Here is a 27,897-nt window from a genome sequence, read left to right as displayed (position 1 = left end):
TAGCGTGTTGTTATGCTGCGTATGTGTCGTTCAGTGCACTGAGCCCTCTCAGCCACCGTAGAGTTCGGACCTTTCTGGAGCGAAACAGCGTAAAGTAGGAGCTGAGTCGTGTTTAGTTTTTCATTCTTATTGACAGTTTATTGCCATCGTGTTGTCTGCAGGTAGAGCCTGAGATTGGTTCCTGATTCAACAAAAACAACAGACACAACAACCCAACACAGACAGAAAAACAACTGAGGGGCTCTGAGCCAATAGGAGAAGGGCTAGACCATGATGTCATCACACAGGTGTTCCAGAGTTCTGAAGCGACATCATGCTGTGATGTCAGATTCTGAGGTGATTGGAGCAGAGGTGCAGGGAATGGGCGGGGCCAGTCAGTGAGGGTTCTAGAATGCTCTGGAATTCTGCTGAGTCAGGTTGCCACGGCAACGGCTCCCCCCCTCCCCTCCTCAAACCTCCAAAACAACAAAACTAAACAGACGATTAGAAGAAAAGCAATAAAATCGGCTTTATAAAGTAAAACAAACTTTAGATTACGGTTCTAAATGAACCCGGAAACACACACACACACACTCTGACGTCCAACACACTCGAACACACACACACACAAACACACTCAGGCGGTGGCATGAGGGCGAAGAAGCTCCCTTTAGCAGCATCCAAAAGAACCCAATAATAATGACACTTAGAACTTTATAATAATTATATAATAATAGCGATGATGACATCACAAACATGTAGGCGGGGTTAAAATATTTAGGACAAGAAGCAAATGAATACACAAAGAAAAGGAAGAAACAGCCAATCAGAAGCCCAAGCTGAACATAAAATTAAAAAATCTGAAAAATAAAAAAACAAAAAGGGAACATCGTTTCCCATCAAGCCCGGCGGTGGCAGCAGGTTATCAAGATTGTCCCGTGATTGGTCGATTCCAGAGACAGCAGAGCAAAACAAGGCGGAAATAAATTCTGCTGATGTCATGCTTCTCGGGCCAATCACAATCAGTTCTGTTTGTCATCATCATCGTGGCGACTCCTTCCGCGACCGGCTGTGCGGCCGGAAGGAGAGCTCCCATTGGTTGGTTCTGACCTTTCTGTGAAAAGGTCTTAAAGTCACGGAGCACAAAGATGCTCCACTCATCATCTCCCACAATGCCTTGCTCTGTGGGGGCGGGGTTTAGGCAGTGCCGCTAACTCCCAGCTCCTCCTGACAGTAAACATGTCGTCATTCAGCGCAGACCGAGGCTGCTCCACACCTGGCGAACCCGACGCTGCGTTCAGCTGGACGCCGGAAGATGGAAACTTGTGGCAGGAATAACGACAGAATATTAGTCCGCTACCTGTTTGATAATCGGCCCAGTCATTTATCGGCTTTTCTCTGTTTTATTATTTTAAACTGAAAATGTTTGGGGTTTTTGACTCTGAATCTGAAGATGACACCCTAGACTCTGAAACTGTGATGAGCATTTCTAGACTAAATTATTAATTGATTAATCGACAATGAAAATAATCGTTAGTTGCAGCCTTGAACTTTGACGTTAAAGCTCTGTTGGACACAGATGGCTGGAGGAAACGCGGGAACATCAGCACGTTTGCATGCTAATATACGACAGCAACATTAGGAAACATATTTCTCACAAGTATGAGAACAATTATCTATAACCGTTGAAAAAAAAATAGCCTTTAAAGTGACATCAAATGACTCAAATGAGAAAAAAGCCACAATTTCCAACTTCCTGACGTCTCGGGAAGGCAGCCGTTTATTCGTCACTTCTTGTCACAACTGATGTGAACGTAAAGTACTAATTAGTGTCAGATCCTTTCAAATCACATAACATGTCGTAGTGTCGGTTACTACTTCAAACACAAAGCTTATTGTATCTCAGATTTCTCTTCTTTAAGTGTCTCCCTCTTCCATCTTCTCTCATACTACATTTCCCAGAGTTCCTTGCTTACCCCACATATACCATAGTCCATCATGTTTCACGATCCCTGCATCTCCCAAGTCGGTTAAATAAGTCAGTATTCCTACGTATCACTTACTACATTTCCCACGAGACAGTGAAGATGAGCGCGTTTTAAAATAGATTCATCTTCATAAAAACGTCAAGACAAAAATAAGTCAGGATACACTTCAAATATACACACACAACGCTTTAAAAAGATTCAACATGCGGGTCTGTCTCAACACCTACAACCACAACACCTCCTCCTCCTCCTCCTCTTCATCATCAGTGCTGACGTGTTCACCCTGTCTGTCTGAACAGTGCGTCTGTCAGCGCTCTGCGCTCCTGCAGGAGGCGCCACAGAGCGGCGCTCTTTGGTTTGTAGCACAAACGCATCATTCAAGTCACATGGGAGAGACGGGAAATACGAGCTTCTAGATTCAAGGAAAACGTTTCCAACAGCTCTCATTCGGCAGCCAATCACTGCGCGTTACAGGTGAACATGTAAAAGGGGCGTGGTCAAGCTAAAATGGCGGTTGCTCAGACTGCAGGAGTTTTGGGCCGATTTATCCTCCCGACAATCGGCGGCGAAACCTGGTCTGGGACCAGATTATCTGGTAATGTGAGGGGTTTACAGATCCATCGCAGACCCGTCAGAGCTGCCCCGTGTTCCCCGCCCGACTCGTGCCCCTGCTTTTGTTTCTTCTCGCTGCAAATCATTAACGTTACCACGGCCAGTTGTTGTCTGCCTCGCCGTGAGACCACGTGAGGTGGGGCATCGCTCCCTCTGAATAACATCCTGCAGCGTGAGCATGTCTGAGATTAGAGAGGAACATCTGTTAAGTTTCTCATGTGCGCGACGCCGGTCAGGATTTTAAAACTCCTGCAGTGTGAGCCAAGCTGTTGCTGAAGTCGTACAAACTGTAATTCCCATACAACATGAATACTGCCTTTGTTAGGCTAGGCTAGGCTAAGCTAAGCTAATTCTTGTGCTAAACTTGGGCTTGTGTAGCACTTCACCACATAACGTATTAGCCTGAAAAGCTAAATAACCACTCATTGCTCCCTGCTCAGGCTATCTGACTAGCCCAAGCTAACACAGACCTCTCAGGCTGAACCAGGCTAGTTGGCCTCCTGGGCTAACAGCGGCTAAAAGAGAGGCGCTAAAACTCCTTTAAATACAAACAAACCGACGTATTTCATCTTTAAGTAAAAACAGCTTCAACAGGAGGCTTCAGCTAACAGTAGCTAGCCCCGGGAGCTAACACTTCAGCTTTAAGGCACCTCGTTATAAACGACTGATCAAGACGAGAATATCAGCAATCAATAAAATCAAAAAAACTAAATCATTACGTAAAACACTTCCATCCTGTTTGACAGCTTGAAAAACGGCAAAAAAAAAAAAAAAATAAAATAAAATAATCCACTTTTTCCTAAAACAGTGTTGCTATGGCAACAGCTAACCCATGCTAACGTAAAGGCTAGGAGCAAGCTACACACACTCACACACACAGCAGGATTGAAGATACAGGATGTGTGTGATGTTAGTTGGTGTGTGACGGGCTGACTCAGTATTGTAAAGGCGCTGAAACACACACTCACACACACACACACACACGCACACACACACACACACAGCCTATTCTCTACAGCATCAGGACCACCCTTTGTCCTGCAGCCAATCAGAGACCTCCCTGGTGTCAGAGGTCAGATGGGGGTCTCCTTGTTGTTGTTTTTGAGGTCCGGTGCGCTGAACTGCCGTCTCATCCTAGGGGGGGTGGTGAAGCCCCACCCCCCTTGCGGTGGCCCCACCCCCAGCAGCATGTCAGCAGGAAGGGGCGGGGGCCCGGAGCGCGGCAGGCTGTGGTAGTTGGGGTGAGGTCCTGGCTGGAATGGTGCATTGTGGGGGTTGTAGTAGGGATGGTGATGGTACTGATGGTGCTGGTGTTGATTATAATGGAAGCCTCCATCTCTGTCCCTCGCTCCTCCTCCTCCTCCTCCTCCTCCTCTCCCCCCTCCTCGCTCCCCTCCTGGCCCAGGCGACACCCCCCTCCTCTGTCTTGGTCGCCCCTGGTGACCACCACCACCATGATGCTGGTCGTTGTCATAGTTACCGTTGCCATGGGTGGAGCTGTCCAGAGAGTTGCGGCGGTAGCGGCGCTGGTGGTTTTGGTTGTTGCCCTGGTGGTGGTAGTAGAAGCCGCCCTGGTTACCCTGGTTGCCTTGGTTACGCTGTTGCCAGGCGCGATGAGGGCTGGGGGTGCGCATGCGAGGGGGCGGAGCCAGGAAGGGGAGGGGCAAAAGACCAGCAGACTGAACCTGAGGAGGAGGAGGGGATGGAGAACCTTTACCCTCCACTCCTCCTCCGCCTCCTCCCTCCTCCTGCTGCTCTCCCCCATCTCCTCCTCCCTCCCCCAGCCCCAGAGCCTGCAGGGCGGCGCTGGCTGGTCCCCATGACATCCGGTGGGCGGGGTTACTCTTGAAGGGGAACTTGAGCTTGCACTCCTGGGGGGGGATGAAGCGGCCGGTCCCGGGGAGATGAACGGGAACAATGGGGGAGTTCTGACCTGCAGGAGGGGGGAGACACAGGACATCAGGCAGGTGTCTCTACATATCAAGCGTCCTCTGTGAGGTCCTCAAACTGCTCAGCAACACAACCTGCTTCAGACTGGCTCGCCATGAGCACCTGATTTCTAATAAGACCTTTTATCTGTGAAAGCTTTCATCTGATATCTGGATCCACTGACCCTGATTCTGGTTTTGTCCTCGTAGTTTCTTGGTGATGTTCTGCTGCTGCAGGTTCAGGATTCGCTGCTGTTCCTGTTTCAGCCAGCGGAGGCGTCCTCTCCTGAACGCCGGGTCCTCGTCCATCAGCTGCTTAACTCTGACCTCCGGCTTGTGGGGGGTGTCGCCGGCCCCGCCCCCGTCTCTCTGAGGTGACTCGCCCTCTTCGCTGTTCACGTCATCATCCTGGAAACGAGGAAAACAGAGGATTCAGAGAGCGGGTACTGGGATACTGATGATCAGCTGACGGGCCAGGACATGATGTGTGAACGTACCTGAACAGGTATGATGCTCTCCATCTTGATCATTCTGTCTCTCAGAGCTTTGATCTCCTCGTCCTTCATGTTGTTCTGCAACTTCACCTCCTGGAAGAGACATTTATTTTAGTCACCTGTCTCAGCTGCTGGACTGTCTTTCGTTCACGCTCCCCTCAGGATGAACTGTAATAACTCTGCTGATCCTCTGACTTTCCATCTAGCGCCACCATCAGGTCGACACGTTAACGTGTCCGACACTTTGGTTTCTGACCAAACAACTGCAGAGCTGCTGACGCTCCCATCAGCCTCAGCTGCGCTCTGTGTTCACTGCTAATCAGCTAATGTTAGCATGCTAACACGCTAAACTAAGACGGTGAACAACATATCTGCTAAACATCAACATGTTAGCACTGTCATCGTGAGCATGTTAGCTAAGCTTTCTGTTGTTAGCATTTAGCTCAAAGTACGGCCTCACAGAGCTGCTAGCATGGCTGTCGACTCTGATGATATTGATATTAAGGAGTTCAAACTATTTGCTGAGATTAAAAAAATCAAGGTACGAACTGTACGGCAAAACTTTTAAACTCTTTCGATGCTCAGATTATTTCGGTAAACAGATAAAAAACAATACAGACTAACGGCCTGCCAGTCACAGGCTGCTGCAGTCAAACAGTTAGTCAGGAGAAATAATCAGAAGGGTGACAGCAGGAAAAAGGTTAAGTGTTGGCAGACTGAGAGCTACATAATCCATCTTTTGATTTGTGTTTCTCTCTGTTTCATCCAAATTTAGCACAAATTTTAACCAAATTTCCAGAAAATCACCCAAAGGAAACCCGACTCGCTGCGGCGCGAACACGAGCTCATCGGCTGATGGAGGCGAGCAGCTGGCGGAGCTGATCCTCCAGCCGCTGCCGTTAAAGCACCGCAGAAGAAGAGGATGCGGCGAGACGACGTCATCAAAAGCTCAGACGACGGGAACGTCACGTTTCTGTCGGTGTCATGTGTTCATGTGAGGAAGGCTCCAGCCTCCTCATCGCTCCACTGGAAGCTTTTATTGTGAAACTCGTCAACATTAACCAGAGAACTCACCTCCAAAATATCAGTCAGCTTATCGATGTGAGCCTTCAGGTCATACACGTTTTTTTTCTCTCCTCCCTCCCCCGTCTCTCCCCCGCCCCCTCCTCCCTCCTCAGTGGGGGGGCTCCTCTCCTCTCCGATGCCCACGGTGTCGCAGACGTCCTGGGCCACGGCCCTCCAGCTCTCCCTCTCGTTGGAGTCTTTCTTGGCGTACATGCGGCAGAGTTCCTTCATCTTGACGATGGACAGCGCTTCGATCTCCTGACGGGAGTGACGGAAGTCTCCCAGAGCCACCTGGGGGGGGGGGGCACAAACACAGGAATAACATCTAAAAACTGTAAAAATACAAATACTACAGGTTTTACTGGGGAAATCATGTCACATCTTTTTAAAAATGAAGGAAAAAGGAAAGAAAAGGTTTATAGGACTGAGTTGTTCTTTTCACCCCTAGAATAGACTAATGAAGTAATCATACTTCAAACCCGAGTCTGTAACCCGAAACAACGCCCCCTTTTTGGTGCACAAGCCCCCAAAATGACCCAAAGTAAAATGGCCACTGTTGTTGAACCCTTTTGATGACAGTCCTGAGGATCTTGTTCTGTTCACTATCAAAGAGTCAGAATTCGTCCAACTGATACTGAACAGTTAGGCACAAACATGTACATGTACGTACGTTGTCACGGTGATTTTGGGATGTTTATAAAGTTTACACATTTCCATGATTGTATAGTTTGTCACGACTGAGTGAGGATTCAACCAGATGCCATCTCAGATAAGATAAAGACACACCCCTCCACCTTTAGGCTCATACACATACAAACTGTCATTTTAACATTTCATTTTTCTGTTTATGTGCAGATGAAACAAACAGCTTGATGATCAGTGAGCTTCAGAGGTTTTGGTGGGTGTTTTTTTTTTTTTAACTTTGGACAGAGCCAAGCTAGCTGTTTCCTGTCTTTATGTTAGCTGTCTTTATGCTAAGCTAAGCTAACCACGTCCTGACTCTAGCTCTGTACTGAGACTGATATCAATCTGAATCTGTGTGTGTGTGTGTGTGTGTGTGTGTGTGTGTGTGTGTGTGCGGACCTCGTAGCAGATCTCTTTGACGGCCTGCATGCGGAGGTCTTCCATGTTGACCCGTTTGGGGTCTTTGCTGATCCTCCTCCTCTGAGGGATCTGATAGACTCTGAGAGGCTCCCTCCTCTTCCCACTGCTGGGCAGACCACAGCGCTTCACTATAGACTGCACCTGGAGACAGGTGAGACAGAGACAGGCAGGAGAGACAGAGACAGGCAGGAGAGGCAGAGACAGGCAGGAGAGGCAGACAGGTGAGACAGAGACAGGCAGGAGAGGCAGAGACAGGCAGGAGAGGCAGAGACAGACAGGTGAGACAGAGACAGGCAGGTGAGACAGAGACAGGCAGGAGAGACAGAGACAGGCAGGAGAGACAGAGACAGACAGGAGAGGCAGAGACAGGCAGGTGAGACAGACAGGTGAGACAGAGACAGGCAGGAGAGGCAGAGACAGGCAGGAGAGGCAGACAGGTGAGACAGAGACAGGCAGGAGAGGCAGAGACAGGCAGGAGAGACAGAGACAGGCAGGTGAGACAGAGACAGGCAGGAGAGGCAGAGACAGGCAGGTGAGACAGACAGGTGAGACAGAGACAGGCAGGAGAGGCAGAGACAGGCAGGAGAGGCAGACAGGTGAGACAGAGACAGGCAGGAGAGGCAGAGACAGGCAGGAGAGACAGAGACAGGCAGGTGAGACAGTCCATAAATCTACTTAGTAATCATGTCTGTCCGTCCACAGGTCCAGCTGCTTTAATGGGACAGTTTGACTACATGTAAATAAAGAGAGGCTTAAAACTGATCTAGACCAAGCAGGCAGACAGACAGGCAGACAGACAGACAGACAGACAGAGAGACAGACAGGCAGACAGACAGACAGAGAGACAGACAGACAGACAGACAGGCAGACAGACAGACAGAGAGACAGACAGGCAGACAGACAGACAGACAGAGAGACAGGCAGACAGACAGACAGGCAGACAGACAGACAGACAGAGAGACAGGCAGACAGACAGACAGGCAGACAGACAGACAGACAGACAGACAGAGAGACAGACAGAGAGACAGGCAGACAGACAGACAGGCAGACAGACAGACAGAGAGACAGACAGAGAGACAGACAGACAGACAGACAGAGAGACAGACAGAGAGACAGACAGACAGACAGACAGAGAGACAGACAGACAGACAGAGAGGCAGACAGACAGACAGAGAGACAGACAGGCAGACAGACAGACAGAGAGACAGACAGACAGACAGACAGACAGAGAGACAGACAGAGAGACAGGCAGAGAGACAGGCAGACAGACAGACAGAGAGACAGGCAGACAGACAGACAGACAGACAGACAGACAGACAGACAGACAGGCAGACAGACAGAGAGACAGACAGACAGACAGACAGAGAGACAGACAGACAGACAGAGAGACAGACAGACAGAGAGACAGGCATGTGTACCTTGTTGGCAGGTAGTTTCTCTCTCAGGGAGGAGATCAGCCTCCAGCTCTCCTCACAGGAGCGTTTGTCTGAGTCGTCACCGCTGTCACTGTCAGCATACTGAACACACACACACACACACACACACACACACACACACACACAGATTATAAACTGTTAGCTACCAGATACGCTGCTATAAATCCAACTAACAGAAACCCACCAGTCTGTGTTGCTCCAGCAGCAGATCGGCCTCCTCCTTCTCTTTCCGGTACTGAATCTCCATGTCCTGCAGTCTGCAACACACACACACACACACACACACACACACACACACACACACACACACACACACACCAATCAATCCGTTAACCTCTACATCTGCCGACCAGTTTCCCAGTCACACAGAAGCTTGGTGAGTGCAGTCGGCTGACGCCTTCGAGCCAGCAGTCGTGCAGTTTCCTAAATGTTCACATTGGAGAAACTGGAATTTGGGGTTTTTCAGTTTTTAGCTTAATCACGATTAATGTCCCGCCGCCGGAGCGACGCTCCCGTCTCCTGCTCTCTACCTCTTCTCCATCTCCAGCTTGATGTCGATGCCTTGTTTCTCCAGCAGTTCCCTCTGGGCGTAGTTCCAGTCCTCCGGCTCCCCCTGCTGTTCGGCCGTGACGCTGCGCTCTCTCTCCAGCCTCGCCTGCTCCGGGTGGTTAAACCGAAACACGTGGTTCTTCCCCATCACGATGCGGTTACCTGGCGACGGAAACAGACCCAAAGTAAGTGAAGAGTTATTTCAAAACAAAAGCTTCACAAAACAAAACAATGTAACTGAGTTGTGACACGTTTTTGTGGCTATTATGAACAACAATGTCTGAAATGACGACGTGAAAACACGGTGGACCATCAGCTGAACCTGCAGCTCCGCTCGGCTTCACGCAGCTCGCTGTTCGTCTGTTACTCTCTCAGAGCGGCGTCCAGAGAAAAAGCTGTAAAAAGCGGCTGAACAGCAGCAGAGAGCCAGATGTTTCCCTCGGGAGCTGCTGGAGGCCAAACACTGATTTGTTGTGGTTGTAGAATAAAACACGAAGTCACAAACAGTGTGTTGGTGCTTTTGAAATCGACAGTGTAGAACCCAAAACGTCCCGATTATCCGACTACAGTGTCCTCCTCCTCTGAGCTTCGTTGACTGATCGGGCCGAAGAGGGCAAGCTGACAGTGAATTTTAGCAGCGCCCTCTGCTGGACTGGAAACCTTGAGTTCCAACAGTTCAAACATATTAATATACAAACATTTTCCCCCCACGTTCAAACAGAAGGTCAAATAACAAGCGACAGCTCTAGAGTGTAATTCACCATCATCCGTTTTCTTCGTCAGTACTTCGCAGCAGTATGTAACAATAATTCCTAATGATTGATAATTAAAATGGTGGGCAAGCTCACATACAGGAACATTTCACTCTAAGACTTTTTAAGTAAATTCAGTGGTGTTCAGGTCCGTTCCAGGCCTGCAGAGTGTTGGCACCTTGTTTGAGGACGACGGCTTCGTGATCTGCTTCCCGTTAACGTGCGTCTCTGCTCCGACTAACGGCTCCAGAGTGACCACCACTGCAGAGAGAGAGACCGACAGGGTTCAACTTTGTCACACCTGAACACCCAGAACAGAGGACAGCAGGTCACAACAGATGGATTTACACAGGACAGAGTATTCGGGGGTGAGGGGGGGGCACAGGAAACATGGGTGTGAATATGAAGGTGACGTCACCATGGCGACTAGTAGCACTGACTGTTAAACGATACCTGACAGATTTCCCGGCAGCTTTTACAGAGAGAGAAGAAGAAAGAGTCACTCGATGAACACACACACACACACACACACACACACACACACACACACACACACACGGCTGCTGTCTTAAACTGACGTTCGTACCATTAAAGGTGTAGCGATAAAATACTTGTTTTATTTGTCTCCATGAAAATATAGGACATTATTTTAGTTTTACAGTGAACCGGCTGAATTATAATGAATTCTAAAACTCTTTTTTCCATTTCCTGGTTCGCACACTGCCCAGGCGTGCACCAGCGTTCAGGCTGATATGTAACAGGAGGTTTTACAGCGCCGCTGGCAGGCAGTGTATCTGGACGGCCTTTTGTTTGCCAAACCTCTCCGAAATGGCTAAAATGTGCTTTCCAATATTTCAAGAAATAATGTTAAAATTCTTTTAGCAGATAATCTCTCGGAGCCAATGACAAACATATTTACAACCGCAAAACAAACAACAATACGAAGCATTATCGTTCATTTGTAGCAGATGACAATTATTTATTTCATCATCGTTATTTCTTATCGGCATGAGATTCTCCAGCCGTCTGGCCGTCTGCCGGGCAAACTGTGTGCGGGTTTCATGAATGTGCAGCTCCTCTACTGTGAATGTCCTCCCGTCTGTATTAAGCCTGCTGAGTACCAGCGTGTGGCAAACAACATACACACCACAAATAAAAAGAAGAGAAGAAACAGAAGCTGAAAATGTCCCATCAGGAAAGCTTTAAACATGATCACTTGCGTTAAAAAGAACAGCAGTGTCCGTGATTAAAGTACAGACAGAAAATGAACCAAAACCGATAAAAACTTCGATCAAACGTGGTTTTTGGTTCCTCCGGCAGAGACACGTCCGTCATTTCTCAGAGCGTCTTCACTTATGATGCTTTCCTGAGACACTTTTTAAGCTTCAGAAGGTTCATAAGATGGATTTTTATCATCATCTTAGTCTTAAAGAGCTTTTGGGACACGAGGCCTTTCAGATTTGTGAGCTGCAGCTGCTTCAGTCTGACCACCGGAGGGCGATCTAAGCACACTCGCTGGCAGGAAGACAGCAGCAGGACCGTCTGTCCTGACATGTCTCATTCTGACAGTTTGGCTAATTGTTTGCCTGATTTAAATTAAACAAAAACGTGAAATTGAGCAGTTCATGCTAATGGACCAGTATCACTGACACTGACTTTATTAAGCCTATCAGAAGAACAGGAGCTTTGTTATCTCGTTCACTCAGGACTGTTTTCACAAAGATTTCTTACTGAAAGTTTTTCATTTAGTTTGAAGTTTTGTTTTGCGCTGGCATTTCACAGAAAACAGACAGACAGGTCGGCGTCTCACCTTCTCCCTGGTCGTTGGTCTCACTGACAAACACGCAGTGAATCTCCTTTATGAAGTGGCCGGACAGCTTAATGTCCACGTCCTGCTGTCCAACCCTGAAACACAGACGGAGAGGAATCCGGATTCATACTGACGTTTAACCGGAGCTGCAAAGATTCATCGATAAATCGATCGACAGAAAACTAATCTGCAACTATCTGAATAATCAATTAAATACATTTTCATGCCATGTAAGCTAGAAGTGTAAAGGAAACATTGTGTTTGGACTGTTCGAGGACGTCACTTTCACTTTTCATGTTTTACAAACCAAACAACTAATCAGTTAATCGAGTAGATTCATCAATAATGTAAATAACTGTCAGTTGCAGCTCAACATTAAACTAATGAAACAGTGCTCTGACCTGGTGAACCCCTCCTTGATGTAGTAGAGGAGACACTCTGACATCAGAGGGTCTTCGTTCAGGTTGACCAGGTGAGGCGTCTGGAAAACATTTTAAAAGCTTTATTTGAATCCGTCAATCGACGTCTACAGGTCCTATCCAGTCAGGCTACACGTTACAGCAGAGATGGAACAAGCCTGCCAGGCGTAACAGTCCGGGCTGCCAAATACCAGAATCACTAATCTACATTCCTATCCTGCTCACTGAGATCTGCCACCGGGACTGATACTGGATCAGTGTATCAGAACATCTCTGGGATTAACACTTTCAAACAGGGGGAGTGTTGGTTACAGAGAGACATGAAAGCGTCCTGTTCGTAACAGCAGCGGCCATTATATCAAGCACGCGGCCATGTGCTGCAGTGTAGCGCCTTCATAAGCCTCACAGCTTGATGTCGTTCTCCATTATAAGGCTTTTGTGACCACTGCACCAGTCTCTGCGTTTAGTTTTGTCCATTGCAGCTGCACTGCGGTCGGGCGGCACAGGAGGCTGAGGTCCGGCCCCCGAGACAGGACGAGCTCCGCAGTTCAGTCCCGGAGACATGGGTCAGTGAGTTCATTAACAGCAGTCACTAACATGATGAAGCTCATTAACACTGCAGCCACAGTAACCATCATTACACAACGAAGCATCTATCAAGCGTCTGGGCATTACATTTACTTTCAGGACTGTAAGCAAGATAAATCTCAGGAAATGACTCGTCCTAACAGCAGAAACAGAAGCCTTGGTGACGACAACACTGGACGGAAACTCACTCCTTTAGGAGAGAAGACGCCCAGCGTTCCTCCATCTTCTTTAATGGACACGCCCATCTCTGCCAGCAGGGACTCTCTGGGCGAGAGACAGACACAAACAGAGAGAGAGACAGACAGACGTTTCATCACCAGCATACTCACTTCTGATTGGTCGGTTATTTTCTTCAGTTGCAAAGAGTTTTTTTTTTTTACTCTGTTCTGTATTTGTTCTTTAAACAGATCTCCTTAATGTCGGATGGCTGGAAATACTACAATACCCATGAGCTTCGGCCGCCCGTTGCCATGGCGAAGAAGCCAGTCAGAGGTGTGAATCAGAGCGGTAGCAAATTCAAATCCGTTGTTGCTCAAGTCGTCCGAAAGTTACCCAGAATTCAAAAGTGAATTTATTTAAGCTGCAGATCGTAAAGTCTTTTTTCTCAACATCTTTAGCAGCGCACATAACAGAATTTTAAGCTCTGTGATTGGACGTTTCTTGCTGAAATGCACCTTGGGAGTTTTGGGAGGCCACAGGCTTTTTATCAAAGAACCAGATATTTTCTAACTCAGTTGTTCATCTTTTGTACTGACCACGTAACCAGGAGCGTTTCATGCCGGTCAGTCGTAGAAGTCACCTAGAATACATCCTCCTCCCTCGGCTCTACAGCGGCGCGTCGAAGGACATTTACACTCAGCTGAACCTGTTTTCAGCTTCTCGTGAGTCACGCAGCTTAGAATCCCGGTTCAGAGTTCAGTTCACATTGAACGGCTGCCTGTATGTGTGAACGGGGGGGTTGGAAGTGCAACTGCAGCTAAAACTACAACTAAACAGACAACTACAACACAACCACCACGACTAGGTTCGGCCAATATATCGAATTAATTAGAATTTTTCTTTTTGCACGATGTTTAAAATGTCTTAACCGTGAAAATCTAGTTGTTGTTGTTTTTTTTTTTAAAACGTGCACAAAAAGGTTATTTTCAGTCCAAAAGGAACGTGGCAGCTGCTACATTAGCTGCTCGGTGGCTAACGATAGATGAACTAGTGTGCAGACTTTTCTGCTCCCTCTGTGCTGAAGCTGATGATTAAACCGGATGTTGTGCTCTACGAGGTCGAAGCATTTAGCCGTCTGTAGCTGAGTGGGATATATGTTTTAATAAGCATAACGATGACAGCCTTGCAGGCGGCGCAGGTCTGTTGTTATTATTGCTAATTGCTGGAAAAATAATAAGTTATAATCGTGAATCGTACATCATCGAGCCCTAACCACAACTGGAACTTGAAAAGCAGCAGCTACAGCTTAACAATACAAACAATTAGACTTTAAACTACAACAACCTGAACTTCAGTACAGTTACACCTGCAAGTAAAACAATCCACCACAGTGACTGCAGTTAAGACCAAAAGAAAGCTAGACTACAACTAGAATTACAGAAGAAACAAACCAAAGTTAGTGACGTTACCTCTCCAAACGAATAGATTCGGTCTTTCTTAGTTTCTCTTCCCACGTCTCATTTAGCTCTGCGATAATCTTTTCCGTCTCCTACAACACAAACAAACCGAGGCCAGGTTAGTGCGACAGCCTGATACATGAGTCTAGCATCCGGAGTATCGACCTCTGATCCTACCATCAGCCTCTCCGCTGCTTCCTCTTTACTGATGGGCTCCGTAGCATCCGCCTCCTCCCCTTCCTCTCCATCCTCGATCAGGTGGTCGGGGTCGGCGGGTACGTCACCTGCAGACGCCGGCTCGGCACCTGCACAGGAAGGAAGACATTCAGAAGAAGCGGGACGAGTACAATCTGCAGGGAGATCGGACGGAGTGTTAGGAGTACTGTAGGACGTTAGGATGAACAAAAAACAAAGAAATGAAGAAAAGATGTCAGAAAGAAAGAAGGGGGGAAATGAAGAAATAACAGGTGCAGGCAAGAAAATGGGGCAAGAGGGAAGAAAGAAGGGCAGATGCAAAGAGAGGAGGGAAGGGAGGAAGGACAGAAGATAAAGTGGATGAAGGAAACAGATAAACAAAAGACAGCCAAGATGAAAGAAAACAAACAAAATATATCTATGTTTTCATCAGAGCATAAAAATAAAAAGGCTTCTTCTTTGTCTAAATATGGTGAAAGTATTGCAATCAAAATAAAGATCAAAGACCATTAAGTAAGGCAGGCCGAGAGATTGGCTGATATTAAGGAAAAAGGCCTTTGTTTCTTCAGTCTCTACCCCAACAGTCTAAAAAAGGCAACAAATATTGTTATCAAATGTCTTTAAACTCTAAAGTATCAGCCTCACAAATTCAGTATTGGTCAGCTTCTGCATCAAACTGTCTACAAAACACACACACAGACATGGTCACCTGGAGGGGCGGAGCCATTCTTAGGTACGAGCCCATTGGCTGTGAGTGCGAGCTGCAGCGGGGACGGGGACACACCTGCAACACAACCGGGGCCGTTGTTGTTGTTGTTGTTGACTTTAAGAGAGACACAGAGAGACACAGAGAGAGAGAGAGACAGCGCGAGAGTGGAAACAGAGTCAGGTTTCATTTTTTAACAAGCTGGAATCTCAACTATTCTGGTTATGTAAAGAACAGCTTGTAAGTATCTGCACACACACACACACACACACACACACACACACACACACACACACACACACACACACACACACAGTTGCTGTTGTCTGTAAATACCCGCCTCTAAACATACTGCACATAGACATGCCATACATACCAAGTTTAAGTACACAATAAAAACACACACCAAAAATACAGCGTTCAGCAGTTCTCTATTTACACAGTGTACATCTGTATTCCAGTATAACTCGTGAATACTGTGTTGTGTGTGTAATATGTTTATTTTGTTATTATTTAAAACGTGTATTGCTACACTACCACTGTAGAGTACACCATATAATATCACGTGTGTGTACCACTAGAGAGTATTCAGTATAACGTGTGTTAATGTATTTATTATCATGAGTTTATACTATAATAATATAATGTACAAGTTTAATGTGTGTATACCAGTATAATGTGTGTATTATCATGTATTTACCAGTATAGTGTAAACAATATAACGTGTATAGTGTATACAATATAAGTATATACCAGTATAATACATGTATGTGTGTACACCAGCGTGTTGTACATACTTTACTGCGCTACACTGAGTGTATACTAGTATAATGTAAATATTATCATGAGTATACACCAGGACAATGTTTACTGTATACAAGGTGTGTATATATATATATATGTATATACCAGCGTTGTCCAGCAGCTCCTGCAGGCCCTGGGAGAACAGCAGGTTTCTCAGTCGTTCCACTTCAGCCTTCAGCTCTCTGATTAGTTTGGCGTTTGGATCTTCATTGATCACAGCGTTACAACGGATCTGTTTGGCGCGGTCAGCATACCTGGAACCACATCAGGCTGAGTTAGATTAGATTAAAATGGACTGATCTCAGCCTCACAGCAGATCTGTTTGGGGGCCTTCTTACCTGAAAACACAGATTGCGTTAGACTAGATCACACTAAATGACATTTACTTCAGTTGGACTTCACTAATCTATACATGATGACATCACGCAAAGCCTGACTGGCAGATTACACTCGAAAGAGATCAATGTCTGACCTCAGAGTGCTCAGTGTTTCTTCATAGTTGATGTCAGCAGGACTTAGAGCAGCAATCATGGCCGTCCGAGAGTTTCCTCCTGAAACGCATTAAAACGTTTGTGTTATTTCCAACTCTTCTATTAGCAGTGGTTCTCTCAGCCCTCAAAGGTATAAAGTAATACTATAGTCTTGTGCTGCCAACCCTGCTACTACTAGCCCTGACAGTAGCCCAGGTACTTGTAGCCGTTACTACTACTAGTGCTGGTAGGAGCATTAGCCCCTGTACTATTAGTCCTGATACTACTAGTCTTGGTATAAGGTCTGGCAATAGCACTAGTACTGGGTCGAGTCCTGGTACTATCTGTTGTTGACGGTACTACGATCTTTGGTACTACTACTCTTGGTACCACTAATTTAAGTATTTGTACTGCTAGTCGTGAAGATAACAGTTTTGACTTTACTCCTGGTAGTTTTGGTCTCTACTGGTCCTAATCCTAGTTGTACTTACCCAGGTTTTCCTTCAGTAGCCAGGTGAGAACAGAGTCTCTGTAGGGAATAAAATCACTTTTCCTCTTCTTATTGCTCTGCTGTAGAGGACAGAAGAAGGGGAGTCATTCGTCATTATGACTTGTGAAAGAGAATCATTATCAGTGTCAGGATCTTTGTACATTTTCTGACATCAATTAGAATAAATATCAAACGTGTGTTGACCTACCATTTCGGCCAAAGCTGATATCACTTTTCCCAACGTGGTCAGCGATTTATTGATGTTCGCTCCTTCCTGCACGCAAATACACAGTAAAACGTACAGTAAATATATGTAAATGCAGAGTAAACAAACTGTTGTTTTCGCAGATGTATCCAAAATGTGCAGCAAACATTTTAATGAACACTGATGAGATTTTAGTTAAGCCAACACCCGCATGACATTTGCGACCTCTGACCTTGAGTCGAGTGCCCTTAGCCCCCGAGGAGTCGGCGCGCTCACTTCCAGCCAGGTCGACCAGACTGATCTTGCTGACCTGAAGATACAGTTTAATTGTTAATTAACCAAAATCCTGATTATAGACGTTTGGTGGCACTGCGATATGAGGACACTGGGTCCTCACAAGCACAGCGAGGACACCAAGTCCTCACAAGGACAGTAAGAATACACTGGGTCCTCACAAGGACATAACACACACATACCTTCTCAGTGTCCAGGCTGGTCATCTGGTCTCGTCGTTTTTGGGTGAAGACGATGGTGAAGACAGCGTGTGATCTGGACGACGTCTCATTCATGTTTGTGGCCGCAACCGTCCTGTAATCAATAACCAGTTGGGTATAAAAAAAATCAATCGCTGGCAATCCAGACTGGTCTCATTCATGTTCGTGGACACGGCTATTTAGAAGTGGAAAATAAAATGAAAAGACGAGATATAACTGAACAGTAATTTCATCAACTGACACTTCATCTGCTTTTACCTGTTCAATGTCAAATGACATTTCAACTGCTTTAATCTCTTACCCTTCAACTGGCAGTTCTACTGCTTTCGTGAGTGTTCAACTGATTTCAGAGCTTGCACTTTGATACTTCACGTGCTTCTAGCTTTTAAATGTCAACTGCTTTTAGTGATTACACTTCAACTAACAGTTTAACTGCTTTCAGCACTTTGACTCTGCTGAAACTTAAGCTCATTGCAGTGATTCAAATTCAACTGAGATCTCAAGAACTTTCATCTGATTCTTCAAACTATTTCATTGCTTCAACAGACACTTCGAGTCCTTAAGTGCTTCGACTACCTTTTTACAACATCTCACAAAGAATTAACATTTTGAGACATTTTAACTTGATTGCGTTGTTTCACATTCTTAAGACTTTTGAACGTTTTCAACTGCAACTTTTCAGTAACAAGCACGCGTACATTTCCTTCAGAAAAAGCAGCCTTTTCTAGTTTTGTTTAAAATTCGAGCTGTGGAAACATCCTGACGCTGTGTCGTGACTTCAATCCACAGGAAGAAGACTGACCGAGCTTTGTTGCCGGCGTCCATCAGGTCCCGGATGTCAGTGAATCCGGTCACAGCCAGTTTGGACAGATCCTCCACGTAGGGACCCAGAATGGGATGCTCCCGGACCCGCAGAGTCCCCTGGGACTTCGGGTTCAACAGATCCCGGACCCGCTCACAGTAGATCTCCATGTAGGACACCTGGAGGTGGATGAGACAGCGTTCGGCCAATCGATATTCACTGAATGAATCGGTTTGAATGAACGGATCAGAGTGAGTTTACCTCCACGGAGTAGGTCAGGTCAGGATCAGTGTTTTCTGCTGTCCTCTGAAACAAGTCCTCACACAGCTGAACACAGAGAGGATCAATAATCAGATTCAGTCCATATAGTGGCAAAAAAAACACCATTAAAGGTGGATTTATGATTCTGCATCAAGGTGTTCCCAAGTCCTGCTGCGGCTTCCCAAAAGTGCAACTACACATCAGAGCCACGTGGAGACTGAAAAGTCTGTCACTAATCTGCATCGGCTGCTTTAGGTTTCCTCCTACATTCTTCTAGCAACGAATACAACATGAAGCAGGAGGGAGAACGGCTCAGGAATCTCCTCTACAGATAAGATCCTATATCATTAAAAATGTTGCTGGGGCTTTAATTCAATCTCAGTTCTCTTACAGTGGAAAGAAGTGCGAGTTCGGTCTCAGTTACGAAATAGTAAAGAATGCAGCTCCTGGTTGCTTAACTTGCTATTTTAGTCCGATCAGATTGTCATAATAATGCAACAAGTGATAGTTCAACTAATGTTGTTCCTTTTAGATTCAGAAGTTGGAAAAACATACATAGCACTGCTGCAGTGCAGCAGCGGACTGAGAGAGAATTTAAACTTTTGGTAAAGAAATAGATGTTAAATCAGTAAGTCAGATTGTCGGTTTCTTTTTTAACCCGTCTCTCCTGAGACTCTGATGGCCCCTGTGTCGAGGGGGGCCACACAGCACCTTGACGCAGAAGCATAAATCCAGCTTTAGTTAGACAAATATTTCGATTGTGTTTACCTGTGGTATGATCCCTTCCTGTCCAGGCTCCTGTTTGCCCATCATGGTGTAGCTCTTACCTGCACCCGTCTGTCCGTATGCAAAAATACACACATTGTATCCTGGAAAACAATAATAATATTAATGTCATTTACTGTTTCTAATCATTTTCTAAATTAGAAAACATGGAAACAAATTGATCCTTCGCAATCCACCAAAGTCAGTTTTGAATCAACAACGCCTATTTGAAAAGTTAACAAGATTCAGGTGTGTGGAGAAGCAGCAAATCACATTATCATAGTTTTCTCATGGCTCTGCTTCCAGAGGCCTGTACTGCGTAGCAAGTTCAACACACCCAGGATATCTTGTCGTTATCTGGCTTCACTAACCCTCACAACCACCATCACGCTAAGCGGTCACATGACGCTGGTTATCAACTCGGTGAGTCAACACAGGTTTCGCCCATCCAGCCACGAGCGCGTTCACATAAAAAAGGGGCGGTGTTTGCAGCACATGACCAATCAAACATGGACACGTCTACTGGCGGCAGAGCGGCATATTTTACAAACGAAGAGCAAACTATAATATTAGACAAATACGAAGAAGTTAAACACATAATCCAGGCTGAAAGCGACACAGCTGCAGCTGCCAAATGCAGGAAGGACAGCTGGCAAAGAAATCACTGACTGTGTGAAGGCTTAAGTTAATAGGCTTATAATATCACTGCCCCAGCGTTAGGGCACGAGTGGATCTGACTATATTTACATTTGTGTATTCCATTAAATGAATGTGTTGCTCAGATGTATTCTGGCGTGGACGACAATTTTAGCCTCATTCTTTGAGCTGCAACCCGAGCAGTGTGAAACGGACTAAAAAAATAAATATAAAAACATAATTCAAAGCCGCAAACGGGCTCACTTTCATATCTTACGAGTGCGAGGCTTTAGTGCTTCAGTCAGTCTCTGTTGTAGGATGAAGTCGGTATACAAAAGCACAGTGCTCGGGTTCTCCGCATCACCCACAGCATGTGCACAAAAGCACCCGTAGCTAAGTAACGCAAGGCGATGCATACAGCCTGCGGGACGGTAAGCGCACGACTGCGGACAAAACACTAACATCTATAACTTCATTAGAATTTGTAGCATCATCACTAACATCTGAAATACCATCATTAGTATTAACTTTATCACTAGGACTATTAGCATCGTCACCAGTATCAGGAGCGTCATCATCAGTATCAGCCTCCGTAGCACCATCACTGTGATTTTTTAGCTTTAGCATCTGTTGCGTTATAGTATCATTAGCATCATTACTGTCTTTATCATTGTTCTTGTAGGTTATGTTGTTGTTTAGCTAAGCACTGAGACCTCTGACAGATTTTGAAGGTGACGTAACTTGATTAAGTTAACTGGTCAGAGTTCAGACTGTTTTACCTTCGAAGGCGTGCAGCAGCATCTCCTCTCCAATGTCCTTATACACCTGCCTCTGACATGCAAAGCTGGGGTCATCAGCCTGCAGAAACACACACACACACACACCTCGGGTTACTACTGTTCCTGGGTTATCTGATGAATGTTTTCCCATGTGTGTGCGTGACAGCGTGTGTGATCACCGTTGTGTGTGACCAGTAGGAATAGTCGAAGGTGAAGTTCTTGGCTCCATCTTTGGGCTGTTTGGGGTTGGAGATACCTGGAAAGAAAGAGGGGAATTATCAAACACCTTGTAATTCTAGTTTTTATGATGCACGACATGGCCAGAAGTATGTGGTCCGCGGTTCTCGGTTTGTTCTAGGCCACTTAGTTTCAAATCTGGTGGAAACCAGAAGAGTGGAGGCTGTAGCAGATTAGAGTCCACGGTTTTGGGTTCACATGTAATCACATATGGCCACGTGGTGCAACTCCTAACCCGAAGTGAAATCTGCACGCGACCACTCCGACGTTCACAGAGAAAGTGACTCGAAATGCGTCCATCATGAACGAGTTCAGTGTATAAATATCTGAGCAGATGTGAGTGCGTTCAGACGACTAAAAACAGTCCCGCTGCAGCAAAGTCTATAAATAACCTCCGAGAGGTTCGGAGGTCACGTGACGGGCAGAAGCATTCTGGGATTGCTGAGTCCTGTTTTAACACATGCAAACCTCTAACCCAATGAGACTGAGGGCAGGAGCCTGTTGGCACTCTTCATTAAAACTGTTTCACAACTTTCTTTGCATTCCCTAATAAAAAGGAAATAAATTACGGTTAGAGTAAAGAGATGAAGTGAAGACCGCCACCTCAATTACTGGCAAAATTTTACTGTACTACTTTTGCCTCCTTGTTAAAAATCTGGGAAATGACCTCTGCATGGCTTTAGATGAACGTACGTGTATGCAACAGAATACAGAATATAAATAATAATATAACACATTTCGACTGCTTTTAACTCTCTCTCTAAATGAGAGTTTCAGTGATTACACTTCACCTGACATGTCAACTGCTTTAATCTCTTACAACTCACAGTTTAACTGCTTTCATCTCTTACTCTTCAACTGCTTTCAGTCATTACAGTTCAACCGACACTTCATCTACTTTTACCTGTTATATTTTAACTTACATTTGAGCTGCTTTCATCTCTTCACACTTCAACTCACAATTCAAGTGCTTTCGACTCACTTTCTAAATGAGAGTTCAACTGCTTTCAGTCATTACAGTTCAAGTGACACTTCATCTGCTTTTACATGTTAAATTACAACTTACATTTCAGCTGCTTTCATGTCTTACTTTTCGACTCACGATTCAAATTCTTACATCTCTTGCACTTCAACTTACATTTCAACAACATTCAGAGCTTACGATTTAACTGACACTTCATCTGCTTTTACTTGTTCAGTTTTAACTTACGTTTCAACTGTAACTTTTATGCATCTCACAAACAAAGCATCAGCATTTTATAACATTTAAACCTGTTAACATTGTTTTAAAAGGTGTGTGCGTTGTCTCTTACAGGTGGTGTTTCCCTGCATCTGGATCACACACTTGGCGTTGCGTCCCGTCTCTCTGGAGTTGAACGGGCGGACTCGCACCGCCACCTTCACTGACGCACCTGCCATCTCTCAGCTCCGCCCACCCCACCTGAGGGCAGCCAATCAGAGAGCACGGTCAGACACAGTCAGAAAAAAGCATCAACATCAAAGCAAACTCAATATTAAAGGGGCACTGCACTGATTTTACACCAGGCAGGGAGGCTCTAATGAAAGACTATCCAGGTGCATTATGGGAAATGTAGGATCTAGTGTTTTTGGACAAAAAGGTTAGTTTTGTTAATTTTCGCTGTTTAAAAAAAATTGTTTATAAAATTACGATAATTTAATTCTACATTAATCTTAAAAATTCAGATTATTTAAAAATCACGTTAGATTCTAGTTTATAATGTTGTTTACAGTCCATTTCAGACTCCTTATGTTTACTTTTTTGCAGTTTTTATTACAAATGATTGCTATTTGTTGTTCTTTTCGTCTTTATTCTGTTTGTTGTTTTCACTGTTTCTACTGTTGTGTTTTAATTGGTTTTTAATTGATTTATTTCAAGTTTACAAATGAACATTAAACTTTAATCATTCCTTCCTCCATCATCCCATCTTTATTTTATTGTCTCTTCTCTCTTTTCCTTCCTCTTTTATAATTTTTCCTATATTCTTCTTCCAGCCTCCTTTTTAATCTTTATCTCTTCTTTCCTCTCTTACTCGTCTTATCTTATTTTTCTTTCAGTCCTCCTTCCCCACATCCTTTCCTCTCCTTTTTTTTTTTTTACTTTTTAGAAGAGAGGGTCTCTTCTAATTTCTTCACCTTTTTCATTTATTTACTTTCCTTTATGCCTCTTTATTCCTCCTCTTATTTACTCTGTTCTTCCTTCCTCTCCTCTTTTTCTTTCATTTCCACTTTCACCTTTTCATTTAATCTTCCTACATCTCAGTTCTTCCTCTTCTTTTTCCTCTGCTTCTCTTTATAATATTAATTTTACTTTTCTCCTCTTTGCCTTCCTTTCTCTTCTTCCGTCTCCTCTTTTTCATACTTTCCTCTCCTGACTCTCTTTTCTCTTCTTCTTTACTGTTTTTATTATTTGTTGTTTTTTTTCCAACTCCTCTCAAATTTTTTGTTTCTCCTCCATCTTTCTCCTCTAACTCATCCTGGGCGTTCGAGCACTGCTCGTCTCTCTCTCTCTTTTCCTTTCATTACTGCTCCCTCCTCCTCCTCCTCCTCCTCCTCCTCATTCTTTCCTCTCTCTCTTCCTCTCTTTCTTTCATGTTTCCACTTATTTTCTCTCAGCTCTCTCTCTCTCTTTACATTCCTGTCCTCTGTTATGTGTTTCCTCATCGCCATGGAAACCACAGCTGCCTCATTTCCACCTCTGTCTTTCTACTTCGTTCATTCTCTTGTCTCTGTCTTTCATTTATCCCCTCTCTCTCTCTCTCTTTGTCTTTGTCAGTCGATGTCGAACGCCCCTGCTTCAGGCCTTTAAACCCAGTTACTACAGTCCTGTTCTCCTCGACAGATACCGGTGCTGATCAGCCCGTCAATCATCTTTCAGTCGCTCTCTCTCTCTCCATTCAGAGCGAACTGTTTCAAGTCTGAGACAGAGGGCTGCGATCATGTCATTGATCAGCTCAGCGATTGTTTATCAGCTAGCGTGCGTTACTGTGTATGAGACTGCAGAGACGTCCTGACTATCCGAGTCCTTTAACATTGAGTATCTGCCTCTACTGAGTCCGGTCTGATACCTGCATGGGGATTAAATATGTATCTGACACACAGAAACAGCTGTAGCTGTTCAACTTTCTTGAGCTACTTGATCCAAACACCGAAGGTCCTGATTCAGCGTTTAGCTGTTTGTGCTTATCACATAACGTTAATTGTTAGCGAATGTTAGCTAGCGGGTTAGCTGTTATTATTATTGTTTAGGCTAACACAGCTGTATCTGCGGGAGAAATCTCGTGCTACTGTTGATGTCCAGCGTGAAGCTGGGAAACGTGAGTTTATTTTGCTGCGTCGCATAAAACCCGCAACCTTCTTTCAAGGGCACAGCGGCTCGCCGGGGATTCACCTCAGCCCTCAACACAGTCCGAGGCAACTGAACCGGAGCCAGCCAACAGATCAGAAACCAGACCATAAAGGGGAAACAGGGATTTCTGTGTCGGGTGATTTTCTCATTCCTGATATTCATGAAAAACATGACATTTCAGTGGAGTCGTGGTCTACAAAACACGGTTCATAAAAAACCTTTACGAAGGTTTGGCTTGGTTTAAAAAAAGTTTCCATCAAGATTTTAGCACAAATTTTAACCGAATTTCCAGAAACTCATCAAAATAAAACGTGACTCGCTGCTCGTCTCCACCCGCTGCTGCTGCTGCTGCGCGTACGGGTCAGCTGATGGGGGCGAGGAGCTGATCCTCCAGCCGCTGCCGTTAAAGCGCCGCAGAAGAAGAAGAGGACGCGGCGAGACGACGTCATTACCGTTTTATCCAGACAACAACAAGAGGACCAACTTTTCTAAGTTCCCGCTCTGTTTTTATGCACGAACTGTCCATGAAACGAGGTGGATGGAAAAAAGCTGCCGTTCAGTAACAGGTAGGATCAAACCACCGTTTTGTACTTGTTCAGTTGTCATGACAACAGAAACAGAAAGATGTTTACCGAAGCACGACTAAAACAGCGTGTGTGAATTCAAACACAGCAGCATCAAAATCAGCTGGCGGAGGTATGTCAGGTATGTGCCGCAGCTGGCAACAATCACTGCAATTACAACGCAGATGTGTGTCAGATATGAAGGAGACCAAAACCACATTTAGCTGCAATGTGAACACTGAAATGTATCATTTCACATTTTTTGATGGTAGGGACTAAATATTTAACACTTTGTCCTTTTTTCGTTGAACAAAAGAAGCCAAAGTTGTCAAATGTTGTCTAAACACGGGCAGCCGCACAAGAGCTTTTTTCTTAATGTGATTCAGTTCGAAACTGTTGGATGATTTAAATCAAAACATACGTCGACAAGACGTTCGATGTCACGTTTCAGCGCTTTACACTTTTTGATTCTCGGTGCGACGGACACGTTGAGCTTCAACAGCCTCAGTCTCTTAATTCATCCACTGGAACTAAATGTGTTAAAGTACAACCAGGTAACGACACACACACACACACACACACACACACACACACAGGACAGATTAAAGTGTGTGTTTGCTCTGTCAACACAGCACGAACACACACATAGATACTGGATTGTACACTAATCTTATTGTGTGTGTGTGTGTACTTGTACTTGCTACATAGTGAGGACTGAAGCATGTTTTTTTACCAACAGAGTGAGGACATTTTTGGAAAGTGAGGACATTTTGGCCGGTCGGCACAACTTCAGCGGGCCGTTTGAAGCTTAAGACTTGGTTTTAAGGGTTAGGTTGGAATTAGGTTAAGGTGAGGGGGAGGGGCTGGGGAATGCACTGTGTCAACGACGGTCCTCACAAAGATACAAGTGCAAGGATGTGTGTGTGTGTGTGTCTAGGTGAACGAGCAGCCTGCATACCACAGACCACACGGGCAGAAACGCTGACATCACAGCAGTGGCATCCCAACACACACACTCAGTTCCTCGGCGTCTGGTTCAGCAGGCCCGGCCGGTTGTAAAGCCGCCGTTAGCCAAACTAACCAGCTGTTTAAACAGGCTGTTAGCGCAGAGACGGACGGACGGACAGACAGAGGAAGACGTTTTTCCAGCTTCAAAAGGAGAAATTCCAGCCGTCGCTGTGGTTCACGGCTTTAATCTCGCAGCTAAAACCAGCCGCACAGTCTGCTAGCCAACCGGCTACCTCAGAGAGAGTTACACAACACTCACGCAGGGAAGGCTCGACCGGTCTGCCGACGCAAAATCTCTGCTGGTGAAGAGGCCGCAGAGGGTTTTCAGCCGAGTCTTCACGGAGACCTTCAGCTCGCTGCCGCTGCGGTTCGCTCTCAGAGCGTCGCTTCCGGAGAAGAAGCTGTGAAAAGCCTCCGAACTCGAGCCGCCGATTATTTTCGTCGTCTGTTAATCTGCCAAAAACTACAATACCCAACTTCCTGTTGTTTTTAGAACACCTGCATGCGCCTGTCCCTTTAATGAGTCGCCAGATGGTGAATCACTCTGAAAAGGAGTTTGGTAATCAATAATTGAGTCTCTACAGTCAGTGTGAGGAGGTTCTGCCTTCACCTGCTTCACGTCATCGTGAACTGAAGACACCTGAAGACCGACGCGTTTTATTATTATTGATTAAATGTAAAAATACAACACAGATTAATAATATTTAATCAAGCTCTATTAAAATATCCGCAAAATCCCGTTTGAAATGATCAAATTCGTGTTTAGCGTAATGAACTGCACACGCAGTCACTCCTGCTGTCTGTAGATACTGCAGCGTCGGTTCTGATTGATTATTGATCAGGCGTGAACGCGTGCGAGTACAGTCACGTGGACACACAGAGAGGGTTAGTTCCCGTGTGCAGGCCTCTCTGGAGGAATGTGATAATGAATGGTCTTCATACCACACACACACACACACACACACACACACACACACACTCACACTGCTGAGCCTTTCCTATGGAAATGTACACACACACACACACACACACACACACACACACACACACACACACACACACGCAGCTAAAGATAGCCATCAGCTCGACCCGACGCCCAGTCTGTCTGACGTCTCCACGTCCTGTTCACGTGACAATGTGCTGCCTTCAGGCGCAGTGGGAAACATTAGCATCGCAAACCTCAAGCAGCAGTGACTGACTGATTGATCACACACACACACACACACACGCACACGCACACACGCACGAGTATCCGTGTGTTTGTCAGCTGATAAACTTACAATAAACTGCAGAAAGATGTTATTGTTTTGTTGCTTACATCTAGAATACAACACAATTATAAACAATACCCAGACTTACTGAAAAAAATGAAACACTCCACTTGCTAAAACTGGTTTTTTTGTCGTTCTCCAGATGTTTTCCAGCACGGGTCAACTAGCCTACACACTTCCAGGTTTTCCAGGACCAGTGGGAACAACAGCTGTGCGGCAGCGACAGCCTTCACAACGTAACTCTGCCCTCAGACTGAAAGCAAGAACATCTGAGAGGATGCCGACGTCACTTTACAGCTGGATGCTAACTCGTGTTTCCATTGAGACGCACTAGCCTGAGCGCTAACAGGTGGAACAGCTGAGACACTATCTGCCAGACCGGACGTTTAACATTGTCACCTGCAGGAGGTGTAACACACACACACACACACACACACACACTATCAGCTTTGTGACGTTGCCTAATAACATCAGAATCTAAACACGCAGCTAAAAATACACAAC

At 45.5% G+C, this 27,897-nt stretch overlaps 1 protein-coding gene and 1 long non-coding RNA gene across 2 annotated transcripts in view; both read right to left on the bottom strand.

Annotated features, from left to right (window-relative positions):
* Positions 1-111: 111 nt before the first annotated feature.
* Positions 112-27,103, bottom strand: LOC122870351. The gene is made up of 2 exons (XR_006376557.1): positions 27,065-27,103; positions 112-572 (listed from the first exon to the last, which is right to left on the bottom strand). It is a non-coding gene; the product is annotated as an uncharacterized LOC122870351 (long non-coding RNA).
* LOC122870076 (kinesin-like protein KIF1C) overlaps positions 112-27,897 on the bottom strand; it is a 30,216-nt gene continuing 2,430 nt past the window's right edge. The window contains 28 exon segments of the mRNA XM_044183803.1: positions 112-4,512; positions 4,693-4,915; positions 5,005-5,094; positions 6,076-6,357; positions 7,150-7,311; positions 8,589-8,687; positions 8,791-8,863; positions 9,137-9,317; positions 10,086-10,109; positions 10,112-10,168; positions 11,718-11,812; positions 12,119-12,198; positions 12,913-12,988; positions 14,353-14,432; positions 14,518-14,645; positions 15,245-15,358; positions 16,151-16,299; positions 16,518-16,596; positions 17,007-17,085; positions 17,214-17,279; positions 17,443-17,520; positions 17,687-17,798; positions 18,507-18,685; positions 18,768-18,833; positions 19,536-19,636; positions 20,948-21,026; positions 21,127-21,203; positions 22,498-22,625. Coding sequence (XP_044039738.1) covers positions 3,653-4,512; positions 4,693-4,915; positions 5,005-5,094; positions 6,076-6,357; positions 7,150-7,311; positions 8,589-8,687; positions 8,791-8,863; positions 9,137-9,317; positions 10,086-10,109; positions 10,112-10,168; positions 11,718-11,812; positions 12,119-12,198; positions 12,913-12,988; positions 14,353-14,432; positions 14,518-14,645; positions 15,245-15,358; positions 16,151-16,299; positions 16,518-16,596; positions 17,007-17,085; positions 17,214-17,279; positions 17,443-17,520; positions 17,687-17,798; positions 18,507-18,685; positions 18,768-18,833; positions 19,536-19,636; positions 20,948-21,026; positions 21,127-21,203; positions 22,498-22,603 — 3,795 coding nt within the window. The 5' untranslated portion in view covers positions 22,604-22,625 and the 3' untranslated portion in view covers positions 112-3,652.

The sequence above is a fragment of the Siniperca chuatsi genome, linkage group LG22 (genome assembly GCF_020085105.1).
Source record: "Siniperca chuatsi isolate FFG_IHB_CAS linkage group LG22, ASM2008510v1, whole genome shotgun sequence".
Classification (NCBI taxonomy): domain Eukaryota; kingdom Metazoa; phylum Chordata; class Actinopteri; order Centrarchiformes; family Sinipercidae; genus Siniperca; species Siniperca chuatsi.
This window is presented reverse-complemented; position numbering and strand designations above follow the sequence as displayed.